Source organism: Marmota monax, unplaced genomic scaffold (genome assembly GCF_021218885.2).
Source record: "Marmota monax isolate L192 unplaced genomic scaffold, Marmota_monax_Labrador192_F-V1.1 WCK01_AAM20220418_F8-fsc00271, whole genome shotgun sequence".
Classification (NCBI taxonomy): Eukaryota; Metazoa; Chordata; class Mammalia; order Rodentia; family Sciuridae; genus Marmota; species Marmota monax.
The window spans coordinates 763,375-781,012 of NW_026694659.1; the positions used below are offsets into that span (position 1 = coordinate 763,375).

Below are 17,638 nucleotides of genomic sequence, written 5' to 3' on the forward strand. Positions count from 1 at the left end.
AGACAGAGCCAGTGTTGTAAAAATAACCCTCCGAGCTCATTGTTCGTCAGTAGTGTATAAAATAAACTTTGATAGCACAGTACACATTTGGGAAGCATTGAGTCACTTTATGGCATACAGCATTGCACATTTAGCTTTGGAATGGTAGCATTAGTGACCTTTCATCCTTTCGTTTTCTAAGATAATGCAATGTGATAAAATGATAAGCTGTGCCACAGAAGAATCCAGGGGGTGGCAGTATTGTTAGAAATACTTGCTAGGCTGTGAAATGGGTCTTCTGGATTTACAGTTGACTTGAGGTTTTTGCTTTAAAAGAATAACTCTAAGTTGGGCATGGTGGTACACCATGCTGGGATTACAGAATCCCAACAAATTGGGAGACTGAGACTAGAGAATTGCAAATTTGAGGCCAGCCTTAGCAACTTAGCCAGGCCCTATCAGCTTAGTGGTAGAGTATTCCTGGGTTCAATCTCCCCCGCCCTCCCCCCCCAAACATAGATAACTCCATCCCTCATCAATTGTAATGTCATTTTCTACCTCATAATATAAAAGTAAAAGCACTCCAGATTTCATTACAGAGCATCTTATCCACTCCTCACCATCTTACCTGATCCAAAATTAAGGGAGTTCCATTTTGAGTAAAAACTTTCAACCGGACTAATCATCAAATAATCATTTTGAACAAAAATATTTTAAAATATTTTGGAACACTGGAGTTTGATCCAAAGCAGGCAGACATTGAAGGGAGGCGGAATCTTAGAATAAAAGAATGGTCCTGTTTTTATGGCTATAGCAGGTCCCAGTGAAACAGCTAAAACTCTGTTAGCAAGTCTTTAGCCTCACAGGCTTGAGGAATCAGAGGCCAGAGTTTGGGATAAAGAGCTCCTGGAGTATGAAAGAAAAGTCCTGGAAAAGAAAGAGCCCCAAGTTCTCTGAACCTCCTACAAATTTCTGGCTATAGGCCAGACTCCAAACAGCCCTGACAAGCGAACATACTTATTGGGTGGGACTTTAGGAATGGTGATGTGCAGAGCTCAGGTGACCCTCTTCCTGCTGTGAAATGATAGACATAAAAACCCATCACTTCTCTGAAAATTTCCCTAAAGGCATACAACTGATAGAGAAACATGAATTCAGGGAAATCTTCTACTCTTAGCAAGCAGTGACAGTCCATAGCATTGGGGCCACACCTGGCCCTAACCCATTCCCACTCCCCAGACTCATGTGACCAGCTCTGTGTGAGTGCAGCCAAGAAGGTAATGGCTCCCTCTGCCCCAGGAGAGACAGGCTGAGAATCCTGGGGTTTGAAACGCCCTGGTCCACTCTGCTCATAATAGAGGTTCCATATTGGAAGGGGCAATCTGAAAGACCAAAGCTATCAATCCTCTCACTGAGAAGGGACATTACTGCAAAGCCCAGGGTGGAAGGGAATGGGGTGGAATTGGGGTGTGGTAAAGAGGTAGGCTCTGCTGAGGCTGGTTTCAAACTTGCAATCCTTGGTCTCAGCCTCCTGAGCCTAGGATTATAGGTGTGCACCACCACACCCAGCTTAGCTCAGCAGCTCTGCCTGAGGAGACTGATATTTGGTACCAAGCTCTGAGAAATCTGCCTAAGGGGATTGTCAAAAGCAATACAGATTTGCTGGCCCAATTAAGTGGGGGTTAATAACTCTTTGATAGCTGTGGGAAATGTGGCAAAATGAAAGACCATCCTAAACTTTAATTATGGGTTGCCAACCTATAACAGAACATTTCTAACATTTCAGAAGGTTCCTTTGTGTTCCTTCCAAAAAGGTAACTACTAGTCTCACTTCTGTCACCATAGTTGAGTTTTGCCCGTTTTGTGCACTTTTTTTGGCGTATGTTCTATTAAAAAAAAAAAAACTTTAAGAACTGTATTGCTTCACAGCCTATCAGAATTTGCTCTTTATTTCAGCATTTTAGAAGTAATTGTGACCCAGTGTCTCTGCACTTAATGCTCCTTTGAGTTTGTTTAATATTTTTCATCAAATTTGAGAATGTTTTCAGCCATGAAATTCTTAAAAATATTTTTTCTTGTCCATTTTTCTCTCCTGGCAGTTCCATTATGCCTATGTTGGTATGTTTAATGTTGTATCACATTTCTCTGAGGCTCTGTTCACTAGTCTTTGTTCTTTCTTCTCTGTTAGATTTCATCATCTGTTGTCTAACTTCACATATTTTTTTTCCTTCTACCAATTCATATCTACTCTTGAGCACAACTAGTGCATTTTTCATTTCAACTGGTGTACTTTTCAATTCCAGAATCCTATTTGATTCTTTTTTGTACTTTGTTATTTTGTTTGGTAATTATCACACCTCCAATTCTTTAAACATAGAACTAAAAGATTAGTTCTTTTAATACATATGTTAATATGTTTGGCCAGTGTTTGGTGAGAGGTTCTACTTATTAAGCACTTTGAGTCAGTAAGACTTCTGCCTTTGCTGATGGATCCATGTGAGAATCAAAGGTGCTTTCAAGTCCACTCTGCATCCCACTCTGGTTGCTTCTTAGGTGCAGCACAGTTTATGCACAATCCTTTGGACCCTTTCAGAGGTCTCTATGAACTAAATCCTGCCCACTACCTGTTTTCTTTAAAAAAAAAAAAATTGTATTGCCATACAGCCATGCCTTTTCATTTATGTACTGGGGGTGTGTGAATACATCAAAGATATATATTTTCACCAAGCTGTATAATTTTTTAACTTATACCCCAATAAAAATATATCAAAATATGTATGTTGTGCTTTTTTATAGTTTCCTGTAATGGGCAGTCATTTTAAAGCTTACCTTTTTTTTTCTATACACAGCGAGCAAACATGTTTGATCTTCCTTGATCTTCTCTTGATTACTCTCCCATATATGAAAACTTCATGAGTATGTCTCTACTGCATGTTTCTGCAGCAGGTCACACTGGGTACATTGCCTCCTTGCATGCTTAATTTTGAATTGTGTTAATCATCGCCTTCCCCCTCACCTCACCTCCCCCATCCCATGGGACTAAGAATGGAACCCAGGGCCTTATATAAGTGCTCCACCACTAAACTACATCACCACCCCTGTTAAATTTTATTTTGAGACAGTCTTGCTAAGTTGCCCAGGCTGGCCTCAAACTTGCAATCCTCCTGCCTCGGCCTCCTGTGTAGCTGATTACAGGTGTATGCCATCATAGCCAGCTAATCTCTGCCTTCTTAAGATTCTCCATGGGTGTCTACTGAGACTTAGAATGAGGATGTCTTCCTGCAGTGGTGATTTTTTATTGCCTGTGCTAGCATCTTAGACTGATGAGGGGACTGGAACTACTCCCAAGACACTTCCTGAGACACTTTTACCATTCTTAGTGATGGAAATTTTTGGCTCAGATTCTATGATAGCCTGCTTTCATCCCACCTCATCTTTCTGCTTTCCTTTTTTATTCTCTTGCTACTTTCCTGTTTTTTCTTCTTCCACTTTCTTTTCATCCCTCCCTCATAGGTTTTGTTCTAATTCACTCATCCTATGTGGTACTGTCCTTTGAAGTCATACCTAGCAGGTTCTGTCTTGGAGGGCTGAACTTTCATTTCTCTCTCCCTTATAGTTTGGACAAAGAATCAAAAGAAAATGGCCTACTCTGTGTTCTGGCTTTCTCTTAGGTTTTGCCTATAAGATCTTTGGTGCTTTTAAGATTTAAATATATACATATTTTTTTTCTAGTATAATTGTTCCTTACATTTAAGAAGTCAGAGCAAGGCTTTTACTCTGTTTAACATATGAAAAACTTAACTATAAACATTGTACTAGTTACTTCCTGTTACACATTATACAATTTTAAGATTTACATTGATTTTTCTCAATCTCAGCTTCTTAAACTATAATTTAAATCTAAACGATATTATACAATAAGTTATATACTTAAAGTTAGATACTGTAAAGTTCTTAAGAGCTAGTCTAACTTCAACCAAAACTGTGAAAATCCAGTCACTGAAAAGCTGAAGAAACACTTTAACCATCACTCCACATGGACTGTGACCATGGAAAGCAGCTCAGTACATGTGTCTGTTGTGGTGTCATGGGCCCTGGAACTACACTAGTTACTAATCTCTCAACACTGTCCCATAGTGAAAGCTTCACCTCTGCAAAAGAACTCAATGTTATTAGTAGAGCATAATCTTAGAGATAGCACCAAAATCCCTGTCATCACACAGACGGAGCCCAGGCTATATGCTAAACACATCATTGACTTGCCATAGCTAGACCCAATTCAAAATGTCAGCACAGGGCTGCCCTTGAGGAATAGTCAGGCCCAGAAAAATTCCCTAACTCCCTTGGGAAAAAAAAAAAAATTTTTTTTTTTAAAATTAACTATACCAAAGCAGAATAAAAATGGCATTAACTGGGTTGGGGTTGTGGCTCAGCAGTGGAGTGCTCATCTAGCACGTGCAAGGCGATGGGTTCAATCCTGAGCACCACATAAAAATCAATCAATAAATAAAATAAAGATATTGTGTCCAATTACAACTAAAAAAAATATTTAAAAATGGTATTAACTGATATATCAATTAATCACATTGCTTTACAAATTTAAAATATGCAAAATGTGTAATCCTCCATTATCTCTAGTGACGCTCATTCAGACCTGAGGACACTTTTCATTGTTTGCTTGGCTATTAAATGACAAACTTAAGGGTCTTAGGGATAAGCATAAGGTAAATCCTATAAGAAAGAAATAAGAAACAGAGTGAAACCCAACTGCTTGACAAAGGAGGAAATGAAGCCCCAAAAGAATAAAGCTTACTCAACTGCAGAGACGCCAACATGTTAGAAACCAGGTTTGATTCCTAGTCATTGTGCTCTAAAATATGAATTATTTTCTACAAAGATCATTATGATGCAAATTCTATCTCCGAATACACATGCAGTCTTCTTAAACACTGAGAAGGAAATGTCCAGATAATATACATTCCCAAATGTGCATAAACTATGAAACCAAACTTTTAGTTTAAAAAAATACTAGATAATAATGGAATTTACAAAAAAAAAAAAAAAAACCAAAGTGACTTCATTCCTGACATCTATAGGCCATAGTCTATAAAAGCATTTAAACAACTAGACACATATGAATAAAATTATCTCCCAGGTTTCAGGAATCTTCTAAAAGAAAAATCCATTAGTTTTGTTTTTGGTTGGTTTCTCCAGGCTTTAAGGAATTAAAGAACACATATAAAATATATTTAAAAATATAACTAAAACACTATTTCATATTGCAGAGACTGCTGAGATTTTAATTATTAAATGTTCTTTAGATTTCTTCTCAAACGATTGTTTGGACTGAAATCAATTGGAACTGATAAAAACATGGTCCTTGAGAACAGGGACCCTGTCTTATTTACTGAAACACTTTATCTAGAGCCTGAACAGAGAAGGCATTATTGTTGAATGGATGTTTGTCCAGGAATTTTAAGAAACTGGAGAAAAGTTAATTTAGATTTGTCTTTTTAATTAAAATGTTAAAACTGCAAAACTCTCTTTTAAACAATATAACTTTTTAACCCTGGAAATGAGAGATATATCTGAGACTGGAAGCAAAAGGAATTATATATAATTATGATCTAACTGATAAAATTTTCTCAACTATTTTAGGCTAGCAACTCTTTAGCTGCTAAAATGTATACTGGAATTGAACAGTTAAGTCAATGGATGGTGGTTGGTGAGAGTCATCTTCCTCACTGTTGGAGTGGGAGACCTAGACATCAATATGAACTTATATTTGACTTACTACAGCCAGACAGGGCTAGAGTTTGGATCTGGACTGTTCCCCAAAGCCCATGTGTTAAAGGTTTTGACCCCCAGCAAGGTGCTACTAAGAGATGGTGGAACCTTAAAGAGATGCCTAATAGGAGATTCTAGGTCATTGGAGGCATGCCTTCAAAGGGGACTGTGGAACACTAGTCTCTTTGCTTCCTCCATGAGGTAAGCAGTTTCACCACATACTCTTGCCAACATGTGCTGCTCTGCCACAAGCCCCAAAGTAACAGGGCCAACTGTTGCTGTCAGTTGAGAAAGCCTAGAAGCAATGGTACCCCAATAGCAATGAGAACATCTAGTGCCCAGAACTTGGTTTTTAACCAAAGATGAACCAAGTCTCCTTAGAGAAGTGGCTGATCCTAAGACTTGGGCCAAAAGTAAACAAAATGAACCTACTACACTCTACAGTGCCAAAAAGTAAGGATGTGCTCAAAAGAAAACATTGAGGCAAAGGGAGCAGGAGCTAACTTGAAAGAGCTTTTAATGGCCAATGCTTGAATAATTTGAGGGGGGAAAAAAGCATTAAATAAACAAATGTATAAAGTTAGTTTCCATGAGTCCATACATAATCAAATATACTTGATACTTGAACAAAGTACAGCTTAACTCCCTACTCCTTAAGTGATGTCCTCTCAAAGAGCACAATAAGAAAAAGGAGAACAGGAAAGTCTTAGTGGAGAAACCTGATGAACACTACTTAAACTTTAAAACATCATGTTTCTGGTATGTAGCCTCAAAATAATGTGATGAAAACAGCACTTCACCTCCGTGTCTTACCCATAGCCCCAATTTAATCATTAGAAGAACATTAGACAAATCCCAGTTGAGGGACATGAGAAACTACCTGACCAGTATTCCTCAAAACTGTCAAGGTCAACAAAAGCAACAAAAGTCTGAGGAATTGTCACAGCCAAGAGGAGTCTAAGGGTACTTGATGACTAAGTGGTATTATGGGGAGGATCCTGAACAGAAATTGGATACTAGGTAAAAACTAAGGAAATTTGAACAAAGTATAGAGTTCAGTTGATTTTAATTCCTTTTGACAAATAATCCATACTATGTTAATATAAAAACTGAGTTTGAGATATAGAAAAACTCCTAAGAAGTTTATTACTAAAAAAGTTAAAGAATTATAAAGCAAGGCAGTATGGACATAATAGAAGTTATAGGTGTAGTGTTTTTATATTTTTAAAAAATATTGTCTTCTATGACTAGTAGAGTATTTTACAGTTTCTTAAAGGTTTAACTATGAGTCAAACAAATATCAATATTTTAGTTCAAACTACCACAAAGACAAAAAAAACTTCACAAGAGGAAAAAAGATTTTTATTTGCTTATTAGGCTCATTAGACTTACTTTTTAAAAATGAAACTGAATAGTTTAGTTAAATCTGAGCAGTTAACAGCTGCCAATTGCTCTTAGACTTAAATTCAAAGTACTCACCATGGATCACCATGGATGGTCATGTAAGTGTCTACATAATGTGGCTTCCACCTGACTTCTCCAACTTCAGTTAATACCATCCTTCCCTGTTTTCACTGACTTGGGCCACACCAGTCTTTCTGTTTCGAAAAATCTATTCAGGGCTTCCACATCTTGTCTGGTCTGGTATCTGTCACCTACTCACCGGGCAGCAAATTACCCTCAACACTTAACTGGCTTAATCTTCGTTTTACTTACCCCTGATTCCGGGAATCATCAGAGACTGATCTCACCTGGACAGTGATGCAGCCAGTCAACTTGCAGCTAGACTGGAGACTGGTGACTAGTGGTCACATGTCTGGTGGTTAGTGCTGGCTGTTGCCTGGGCCACATATTTCCAGTTGGGCAAGCCTGGGCTTTTTCACCTAGTTGCAGCAGGGGTCCAAATGTGAAAGTATGAGTACTCATTTGACCAAAGAAAGTTATGGCCTGTCCATACACAAGTGGTAGGAAATAGACTCCACCTTTGAAAGGAGGAATGGAACAAAGCAGGATATGCAACCATCTAAAACTGACCACGTGAAGGATGCTTTTCCTGAAAGTTTCCATAGCTGTCCCTCAGCCATTCTCCCCTTAATGTGTCTTCTCCTCCAAGAAACCTTTTCTAACCACAATATTTACAGCAGCTCCTCACCCTACCTTCCTTAACCCTCACCATTTCATGACCCTGTTTTATTATTTTCTTTCCATCATTACAATTATCCATTATTTCACTGTTCACTTATTTGCTTTCTCCATGAGAGCAGAAACTTAATCTGCCTTGTTCACTGCTAATATCTTGAACAGTAGGCATTTAAAATACATAGGCAATTCACATTTTTATTTTTTATTCTACTACAAGATAATCAAGTTATTAAAAATTGTAAGAGTATAGCACTTCAGTTAGTAAACTGCACTTAATAATCTAAATGGATTTTGTTTCTTCAGTCCATACAAAAGAATGAAAGATCTACTTTTTAAGACCCGAAACAGAAAATTACCTGAGATTTTTCCAAGTTTCTTTAGAGCTTTAGTCTTCATATGTAACAACACTGATACCAGTTTAAAAGTCAGTGGTTTTCATTTTTTAGGTCACCACAACACAATCTCTTACTTGAATCTCTGGTTTGCCCCATTTTGATAGGAAAACTTATTACATGGGAAGGTTTGGGGACTTCTGTCTTTCTCTTTCAGGGCATAGAGGCAATCAACACATCAGTCTCTACAGCACCCTGATATCCTCCAAAACCTGACTACTCTAAGCTTCCACTTAGAGAAGGTTATACAATAAAAAAAAAAACAACACTTTCCATTTAGTTTACTCAAATGAAGATGAGTCACTATTTTTTCATTTTATTTTTTATGAATGACAGATCTATTCAAGATAGTTTTACTCAGTTTATTTAAATAATAAGGCTACTTAAAAGACTTTTTACATACAAAAATGTACATAACAAGGTGAAACTTTTCTGTACTGAATTACAAAATTTGCACAAGCATTTAATAAAAGAGCACACTTAAAAACATTTTGACCATTTGGTAGCCTCTAAAAATTACTGAAGTTCCACAGTAGTAAATAGAGGAAGCTCTTACATACATATATGATTTACTCTACTGGCAGTTTTACTTAATGTAAGTTTTTTAAAAGTCATTGCTATTGAATGAGTCTCTAGATCAGTTTTAGAATGGTCTCTCAAAACTTAAGTCAATCAAAATATTATTTCAAATAAAAATTTCAATTCTGAAGAATTTTAACACTAGCAAATATAGCCTCATAGTAGTAGTAGCAAACCAACTTTCCAAGGCGCCTGGTAGCTGTCTAGATTAATAAGGCTAGTTTGGAAAACTGTAGTGCCTTTACAGCCACTAGGAAGCAAGTTAGTGCCCTGGAGCTGCAGGGTCTCGAGACTGCAGAATTCACATGCAGTCTATGATCCCTTAAGTGCAAAAGGACTGTGGTTAGCCTATCTTTGCCCCTTAGTGAACAAGTAGGGCTAAGCGATATGACTTGCAAAATAAGCCTAAAGCTTAGGATCTCAGAAAGGACATGAATGGAAGAAAGAAACCATTTGGGACAGAAGAGAAGAGGAAAACAGGGAACAAAATGAGAGAGGGGAAAAAAACAGCAAGGCCCACCTGCTGATGGCAGAAGTGGTGCCTCTTACCATACCTCACAAGGCACCCATTGACTCCAATGCCATTAATTTGCCTAACCCAACAACAAAATGTGGCTTTGTTGGAATACAGAATCAAAAGCAACACTATCAACCCACCGTAGCAAGTAAAAATTATTCTAAAGTTGTACACCATTCAAATCAAGTCCTCCTAAACTGTTAAGCAAACCAAAACATCACTTCAAAATTAGACTCCCAGTGCTGCTGGCTCCTGATTCCCAGCATTCGGCAAGCTTCGTTATGTGGAGAAAGTCATTTTGAGACAAGCTCTATCCATATACCTTCAGATGGCACAGCGCTCTAAGATGGTGGGAGTATGTAATACACAGGGCATGGTTTAGCACTTCACCTTTCAAACTCAAAATAGCTCAATAATATGCTGCTATATGAGCACTGATCCTGAATGTTCATAATATAAACTTCAATTTGAAGCAACAATGTTACACAGTTCAGCTGTTATTACCAACCTACTCTGTAAGTTAAATATACAAATTAAAAATTAATTTCACTGAGTAACTAAAAAAAAGTTCCCACTGACTTAAAATCGTCAAATGGCTAACTCTCTTAACTAAGAGAGCAATACAGGTGGAGGCAGAGGGGACAACTGAATAGAAAATATAATTTGTCATTCTACCCTAAAATCTGTACTTTAAATCTCCCTTAATATATATTTACGCATAGGATCACAGTTCCCAATAATATATATATATATATATATATATATATATATATATATATATATATATATATGTATATGTATATATCAGCCCTGCAGATAAAAATATATTTAAAAATTTACTGTAACATCAACAATTTATGCAACACTTAGTACATATCAATTTTGTCTTACACGTACAGATTTGCAGTCTGGAGTAAAGGCAGAATGGTTAAAACTATAGAATTAAAGTCTTAGTACAGTACTTACCTGCAAGGCTGAATTAGTTTTTTGTAAGGCTATTTAATAGCTGAACTAAAATGCTTGGTTTAACAAATCAAGAGAAATGAGGCTCCTCTAAAAGCATATTGAAAAAGGTAAACCCAAATTTGAAGATCAATCATACAAGGAAAAAAAGTGCAAAGTAACCTTTGCTCTTGGTTAGAAATATATAGCAAAAAAGTAGACACTTGAATCCATGAACATGACATAAACCTATTTTCTCACTGACTTCCATTACACAATTGGAGTGATACTACTCAAACAAAAATTAAAAACAAAAAACAACAAAAGAAACTTGTAGATGATTCTGCATGGGACAGCCATATTATACTACATGCAGCCCATCCAGCTAGGAGCCCATTTTTCCTGTGCTGCACTCTACAGTGAATTCTGCCGTCAATAGCCCCTACACTGCCTACTCCAGAGCACACTGATTTTTTTCCCCCGCTTACTGCCATACTTTCTGGACTCTCCTAAGTTCTAGAATTTTATGCCCCTCCCTATTCTCTAAACATTTTCCCATCAAGTACCACCTCTAACACGATTATTCAGCCTACAGATTTTTAAATGAACTTAATTTTAAAAAGATTTTAAGCTCCCAGGAGGAAGTAATGGCTGAATTCACAGAGTGAGATCATTGACTGATTATGAAAAGAGTAGGCAGGACTGTTGCATGACAAGAACATTCTAAGGGATGGACCGACCAGTCAGCTTATAATCAATCAATTCTATTATGCTTCCAGGGAAGAAGCAATAGCAAGCACTGACTTCCCTTTTGTTTTTTATGGGAAGAAGCAATGTAACAACTGAAGAACAGCTATTTTATTTGTATATATGAAATAGTTTCCAACAGTACCACCAAGATTCTTTTCTTAGTGAATCCTTGAGGACAAGTGTGGCAATATTTACTAAAATACTGCAATGAACTGTTATATGCTTCAGCTTGGGAAAAGAAATTAATAAAAATGGTAAATCAATATATGAATTAAAAAAAAAAATCCTCAAATGTCCCCAAAGACTCTTAAAGAGACTAATGAGAACAATTTTTAAAATTCATTAGATGCTTTGTGCCAGATTTGCAGCTAATGATCTGACCAGGGTCAACATAAATGACACATATTAAGCCATTATTTTAAAAAAGAAATTCTTTCATAATCAGGATATGAAAGACAAATTTTAAAAAGGAAGGAAGGGACAGAAGGTGAGAAAGAATGACTATTTTTTTTAACCTGTTTTGAACTTCTTAGGAAAATTCCACAATAATCAGGATTTTTGTAAATAGTGTCAATACATGTGAACTTGTTTGAAAAACTACAATTACAGTTATATTTACATTTTTGGAAACTTCCCTTCACGGCCATGTAACATGTTGTATCTTCCTCTTCGTTTCTGGGGGCTTCAGGTTATTCTAAAAAGACACGAACAGAAACCAATTGATACCTACAGAAATGTCGAGAACAGCTAAAGAAACACTAAAGCACCAAGGGTTATTAAGGTACTAATGGAAGGTCACTGCTGCCATCTGGTGGGAATGTAGCTCAAGACATTAGGAAAAAATAGGTCTCCAAGACTGGTCTCTCTATGGTTTTCCAATGTTTGCACATCAGAATAACCAAGAGCACTTAAAAATATGCCTAAGCATGATCCTTATCTCAAAACCAATGAATCCATAAAGGTAGAGATGACGCTCTCACTTCTTTCGTTTTTTTGGTAGCTCCTTAGGTGATCCCAATAATGCAGAGCCGAGAACCACTGACAGCTAGTCCAGATCCACTTCCTCCTTACCTAGCCAATGTCCTCCGCAACTTCAGAGTTCAAAAGCAGTGGGAAACATGAACAATACAAGAAAACATTTATCATTTATAGCTATCTCATACCTCTGAAAGAGGAAAATTCCTTTGGATAAGAGCCTGGGGAGAAAAATCCTCAAGGCTCACTCCTTACTGCAGGATTTACTCTTCCAATTCTCATCCCACACCCTCCTCCTCTCCCACAAATGTGGGTAAATAAGGAAGGAAGCAGCTTGGTGTCCTAAGCGTGGGCCTTGGGATCAAGCAGACCTAGGGTCAAATTGCAGTTTGCCCACTTTCTAACTCTGGAACCCTGGACAAGTTTATTTAAATTCTCTAAACTTCTGTATCCTTGACTGTGAAAAGGGGATAACAACAGTGCTTACTTCATGGGATTGCTGATAAGATTCAATGAATAAGTAAATGCTGGTTAAGTAACTTTCTTTTTCCAGGGTCTATATTTCAGAATGTCTAAACTATTCTTGAGTTTCAATCCCTCTGACATTAGAAGATGATAATAAAGCCAAAATATACTACAGGAATAATAGCTATAAAACTGCTAAGTGTTTAAAGATAAAATCACTTTTCTGAGGAGTCTAAGGAAAGACAATGAGAGCACACATGACAGATTCTCCCAAACTTCCTAACTGTCCAAAGTTAGATACACTTGAAGGGTAGGGAAAACCATTAGGAATTATAAAGAGATTCTTGTGTGATTTCAAGGTAAGTACAAACAGACCTGAGGTCAGGGTCCAAATGCTATTTAACAAATATATTACCCTGGATAAATTACTTAGCATTCTGAGCTTTACTAATAAAGGAGTACTCTCTCCTTTTAGTTTCAAGACAGTGAAAAACTGATGAGAAAAATCTAGAAAAAGTGCCTAATGCTCTCCATATATACCTTTTAAACAAATAAATTGAAGGAATCTTTAAAAATACTAGATTTAAAAATAAGGCATATAATAATAACTTTAAAAAATAACAATGGATTTTAAAACTCCAGGGTTCCAACATATAAGTGACGAGATAGGAAAATTCGACAGGAGATAAAGGGTTCAAGAGGATCAAGCAGCATCAGTGGGTTAGTCAGGCTATAAAGGAACTGCTCACGCTTTGGTCACACCCCTTACTGGCACAGAAACCACCCCATACTTACTGCAGCCTCTGTTTCTTCTTTAGGAGCAGCTCGCTTTAACTTGACAGGAGTAGTTCCAACAGGGGACAAAGGTGGTGACTTCATAGTGCCTGAAGGACTTTTTCTATGCATTAAGTCATGGTTCTGTTTAGTGTCATTATTATTGTGTTCCGATTTATCGTTCGTAGGCAAATTGGAAGACAAAATTAGGGGTGAAACACTTGAAGAGGAATTTGATAATTTTCGAAAGGCATTACTGGTAAAGCTTGCCTGAGGGGGAGGCTTGAGTCGATCATTGTCTCCATTCTCTGTCTTTCTTACTTTTATGCTTGTACTTGTTGAGCTTCCATCAAATACAATGAGAGGCCTTTTCCTTAACCCATCTACAGTGTTACTCCTGAAATCAAAGAGAAGCGCTTTTGAAAAATACTATGTGGGATGGTAAACCAGTTCACTGGAATTCAAAGTTAAAAATAAATAAATAAATAACCAACAAGACTACTGATAAGACAAATGTATGTGGGACTACTGGAAATGAAATTATGTGTTCACTCTAAAAAATAATTTTATAGTGCTCTGTTTTAAAGCATTAAGTATTTCAAGAAATTCAGTTAGATTTAACATATACAAAAGATGCAGTTATTTTTAAAACAACAATTAAACATCTAACACTAGCCCTTAAAACAGGATTTCCAAACAAATTACTGACAAAGTTATATTGACCACATAACTGCAATGCTATTATTTCAAAAACTATATGAAGACTACCACAATGGCACCCCACAAACAATGAAAAACATTCTTATTCCTGTTACTAAGCCTGTAGGGCCATAGTAATATTTGTACAATTTTAATCATAAGCTTTGGCAAGAGTCTTCATGTTTTGCTTTTCAAAATCTAATTTATATTTTATTTTATTAAACATTTTTTTAGTTGTCAGTGAACCTTTATTTTATTTTATGTGGTGCTGAGAATCAAACCCAGGGCCTCACACATGCTAGGCAAGTGCTCTACCGCTGAGCCACAACCCCAGCCCTCTAATTTACATTTTAATAGTAAAGGTAAATGCACTTATTTAACTTGAGTTATATAGCAGATTTATTTTAAAAAAAAAAAAAAACCTTAAATATGTTAAAAGAAATTGAGCAGTGAGTTACCAGCAAAACTCTTTAACTTCCCCAAAGTGCTATCCAAGGATCCACAACATGAGTGCCATCTTGGGAGCTTATAAGAAACACAGAATCCAGGGACTCACACTGAACTACTGAATAAGTCTTAAAATCAGTATTTTAATGAGCTTCCTAGGTAAACGGCCACTCACCAATCCTTAGGTCACCATTTAGTTTCATTTTGTAGATGATGAAAAAATAAGTTCAGTGTTTGCTCAATGCCATTATAGAAAAGAAAGAGAGGGAGAGCAGGATTCATCAGCATTGGGGCATTCAACCTAAGATTCAAGGGGCACACTGAAGTTGGAGAAGCTTGGCACCAGGGAGCTAGTTCTAGCTGTGCGTGACCTTAGGATGCCATAGTACTTCTCTGTATCTCTGTCAAGGGCCACGTGTATGCTGCTTGACATTGCAAGATCTCTCTTAGAGCTTTCCAATTTCAATGCTTGCTGAGTCAAGAATGACTATAAATTTTTAAGACAGAGCCAAAGATCATTTCCAAAATGACACTGCAGGATTATCATGTGTTGCTTTGAAGGGAAGTATAACCAATGTTTACTAGGACAATGTGCCTGTAAGAGCTGATGAAGCAGAAAATACTGTCTGAATATCAAGTAAAAAAAGAAAAAAGCAAATTAAAAGGTATATGCCATGTAACCCATAGCCTGGCAGAAGCTAACACTAGTGCAACTTGTACTTAATGTAACCATCAAGCTAACATGATGCTTAATCTGAACTAGTTCCTGATCAAAGTTGAGACTGTATGTACATTTATTTATGTATTTGTTTACAATTAGGTAGAGGAGATTGAACTCAAGGCCTTGCACATTGATAGGCGAGTGGTCTACCACTGAGCTACATCCCAAGTCCTTACATGCAGTTATTTTTCAAAATGACTATGAGCATATGTGTCCTTCGAGTATTCTCATGCTTGGGGAATAATCTCAATCATGAGTTTTTCTTGGCAATCAGATTAAAACCACTAATCAACTCAGAGCTACATATTCCTTCTTACCCCAGCCCTCCTACTCTGTCATCTCCCACTGCATCACCCATGACAATAATATAACAATAATACCCACTGGTGATAACACAATCACAGGGGAAGATCATTTGGGGATCTTAGAACACTTTGTTCACATTAAGTAGCCACTGATGTTGGTCACTCAAATGTAATTTTCTTTAAAAGGGGGAAAGTCATTGGCTTGTGGATTTCATAATTTTTTTTCCCTGAAATTTAAAAATCTTAAACAATGTACCAGAAATGAGATGGCACTCTTTGCTTCTACACTGTTCAAAGACCTTAGGATATTACTTGACTGGTCTTTTTGCTCAAAATTTTAGAAATCCTGTTGGTTCTACCTCCTAAATACATTCAGATCCTAGCCTACCCAATCACTACCTTAGTTAAAGCTACTGCCATTGTTAAAATTACAGCGCAGATTCCTAATTGATTTGGCAACTTCTACCCCTATAACTGCTTCATCTTAAATCACTTCACAGTATAGCAGCCAGAGTGGTCTGGTTAAAATGTCATCTGATAGGGTTATCCCTGTCACTGGCTCAAAATCCTATAGTGGTTTCTCATCTCTGAGTAAAGTCAAAGTCTTCCATGATTTGACAATCTTCCCCGTCGTCCCTAATACACCTCTTGCCTCCTACTCTCTCTGCTCCAGGCTGATGGACACTTTGCTGCTCCTGGACACATTTCCAATGCAGGGTCTTATCTTCTGCTGGAATGCTAGCATGCTCCATACTTCCTACTGAAATGTCATTTCTCAGTAAGGTTGTTCCTGGCCACTTTGCCAAAAATTACAATTCCTCTTCCTGTTTTACCTTTCCCCTTAGGATGTGTCACTATGTAACATACCACACACTAAACTTTTATTATTATGTTTCTCCCAATTGATATGTGGGTAGGGAATTTTATGTTTTACTCACTGCTACAAAGCACAGTGCCTGGTGTTCAATGAATTGTTGTTATTCAATATTTATTTATTTATTCAAATAGATTTTTTTAAAAAAACTTCAAGTTTACCTGAGGTAAAACCAAAATTGTTTAGGTATATAAGATAAAACGAAAACCAGAACCACTAAAAAAGTACCTTTTTGTCTCATTTTTTATCTCATGTTGTTCTCTTTTCTTTTCCATCATTTTCCCCCATCTATTCTTTGGCAATTCCCTCTGAGGCAACGGTATGGCATGCTGAACATAAAGATCAGTAAGATTGTCTTTGTTTACTCTTATGTCATTTTCAACAGTTATGTTCTTCTGTGGAAAAGGAAACAAAAGTAATTTCAAAACATCTTTCATTTTAATAAGTAACTTACTAATATGGCAAAACATTATTTCTTAAATAACAAATTACAAAACCATTTTCAGAATGACATACTAACTGCAAAGTCCCATAAGTTTCTTCTAGAGGTGATACTATTGATAGGTTAAGCCCTGGAAATATTAGGTTCAGCCTTATCTGAGAAACAATGGTCACATGTCCACAGTGTGACATGGACTGCAGCCCACAACTCCAGCCAAAACTCCAGGCATCAAGATCATTTCCAGAACATCATCTTAATCTATAAAAGGGACTGAAAATGAGGGACTTCCTGGGGGAAACAGATAAAAGAAAGCTAATGATTTCCACATTTCTGTCAATAAACTAACCTGAATGTTATTATTATGATTTTCAGATGGGTGAGATGGAGGCCCCTCACCCTGTTATTTTCACATTTCTCTGTTGTAGTGTTTTTGTTGTTGTTCTGAAGATTGAACTCAGGGCCTAGCACATGTTACTCAGTCACTGTAGTACTTCTTTAATTGAGGTTAACTACGAAGACTTAATATAGCAGTGCAGAAGGAAACTACATTCCCCTCACTGATGACAGTAGCAGTATATCAAGTAGCTTACAGTCAATGCTCAACCATCCCTATCTAAATAACCTCATTCTCCCTCACTTTTCAATTTGTCCTTGACATCAAGGAAAACATACAGCATAAGCAAAGGAATAGTTATGAAGACAATTTCGATTTAAGACGAAAAATGAGAATGAAAATAAGATAATTAGTTCTTCAACTTCAATTCAGAAAGGCTGGAAAACTTCTGTTTTGTAAAACCTGACAAAACAAGTCAATATGGTATAATGAACTTAATTTTTTAAAAAAATTA

At 36.8% G+C, this 17,638-nt stretch overlaps 1 protein-coding gene across 5 annotated transcripts in view; it reads right to left on the reverse strand.

Annotated features, from left to right (window-relative positions):
* Positions 1–17,638, reverse strand: part of CUNH2orf49 (chromosome unknown C2orf49 homolog) — a 36,182-nt gene that overhangs the window by 17,375 nt on the left and 1,169 nt on the right. For 2 of the 5 annotated variants that reach the window (XR_006846910.2, XM_046423291.2), the window contains exons 2-4: positions 16,577–16,743; positions 13,324–13,699; positions 11,708–11,782 (exon numbers count right to left, since the gene is read on the reverse strand). Coding sequence is in view for 4 of the 5 variants with exons in the window: in XM_046423291.2 (XP_046279247.1) it covers positions 11,726–11,782; positions 13,324–13,699; positions 16,577–16,743 (600 nt within the window). In the remaining variant the exon portion in view is untranslated. Of the gene's footprint in view, positions 1–487; positions 7,650–8,648; positions 11,783–13,323; positions 13,700–16,576; positions 16,744–17,638 lie in introns of those variants that run through there. The other 3 variants (XM_046423292.2, XM_046423295.2, XM_058572339.1) reach the window with 3 other exon arrangements.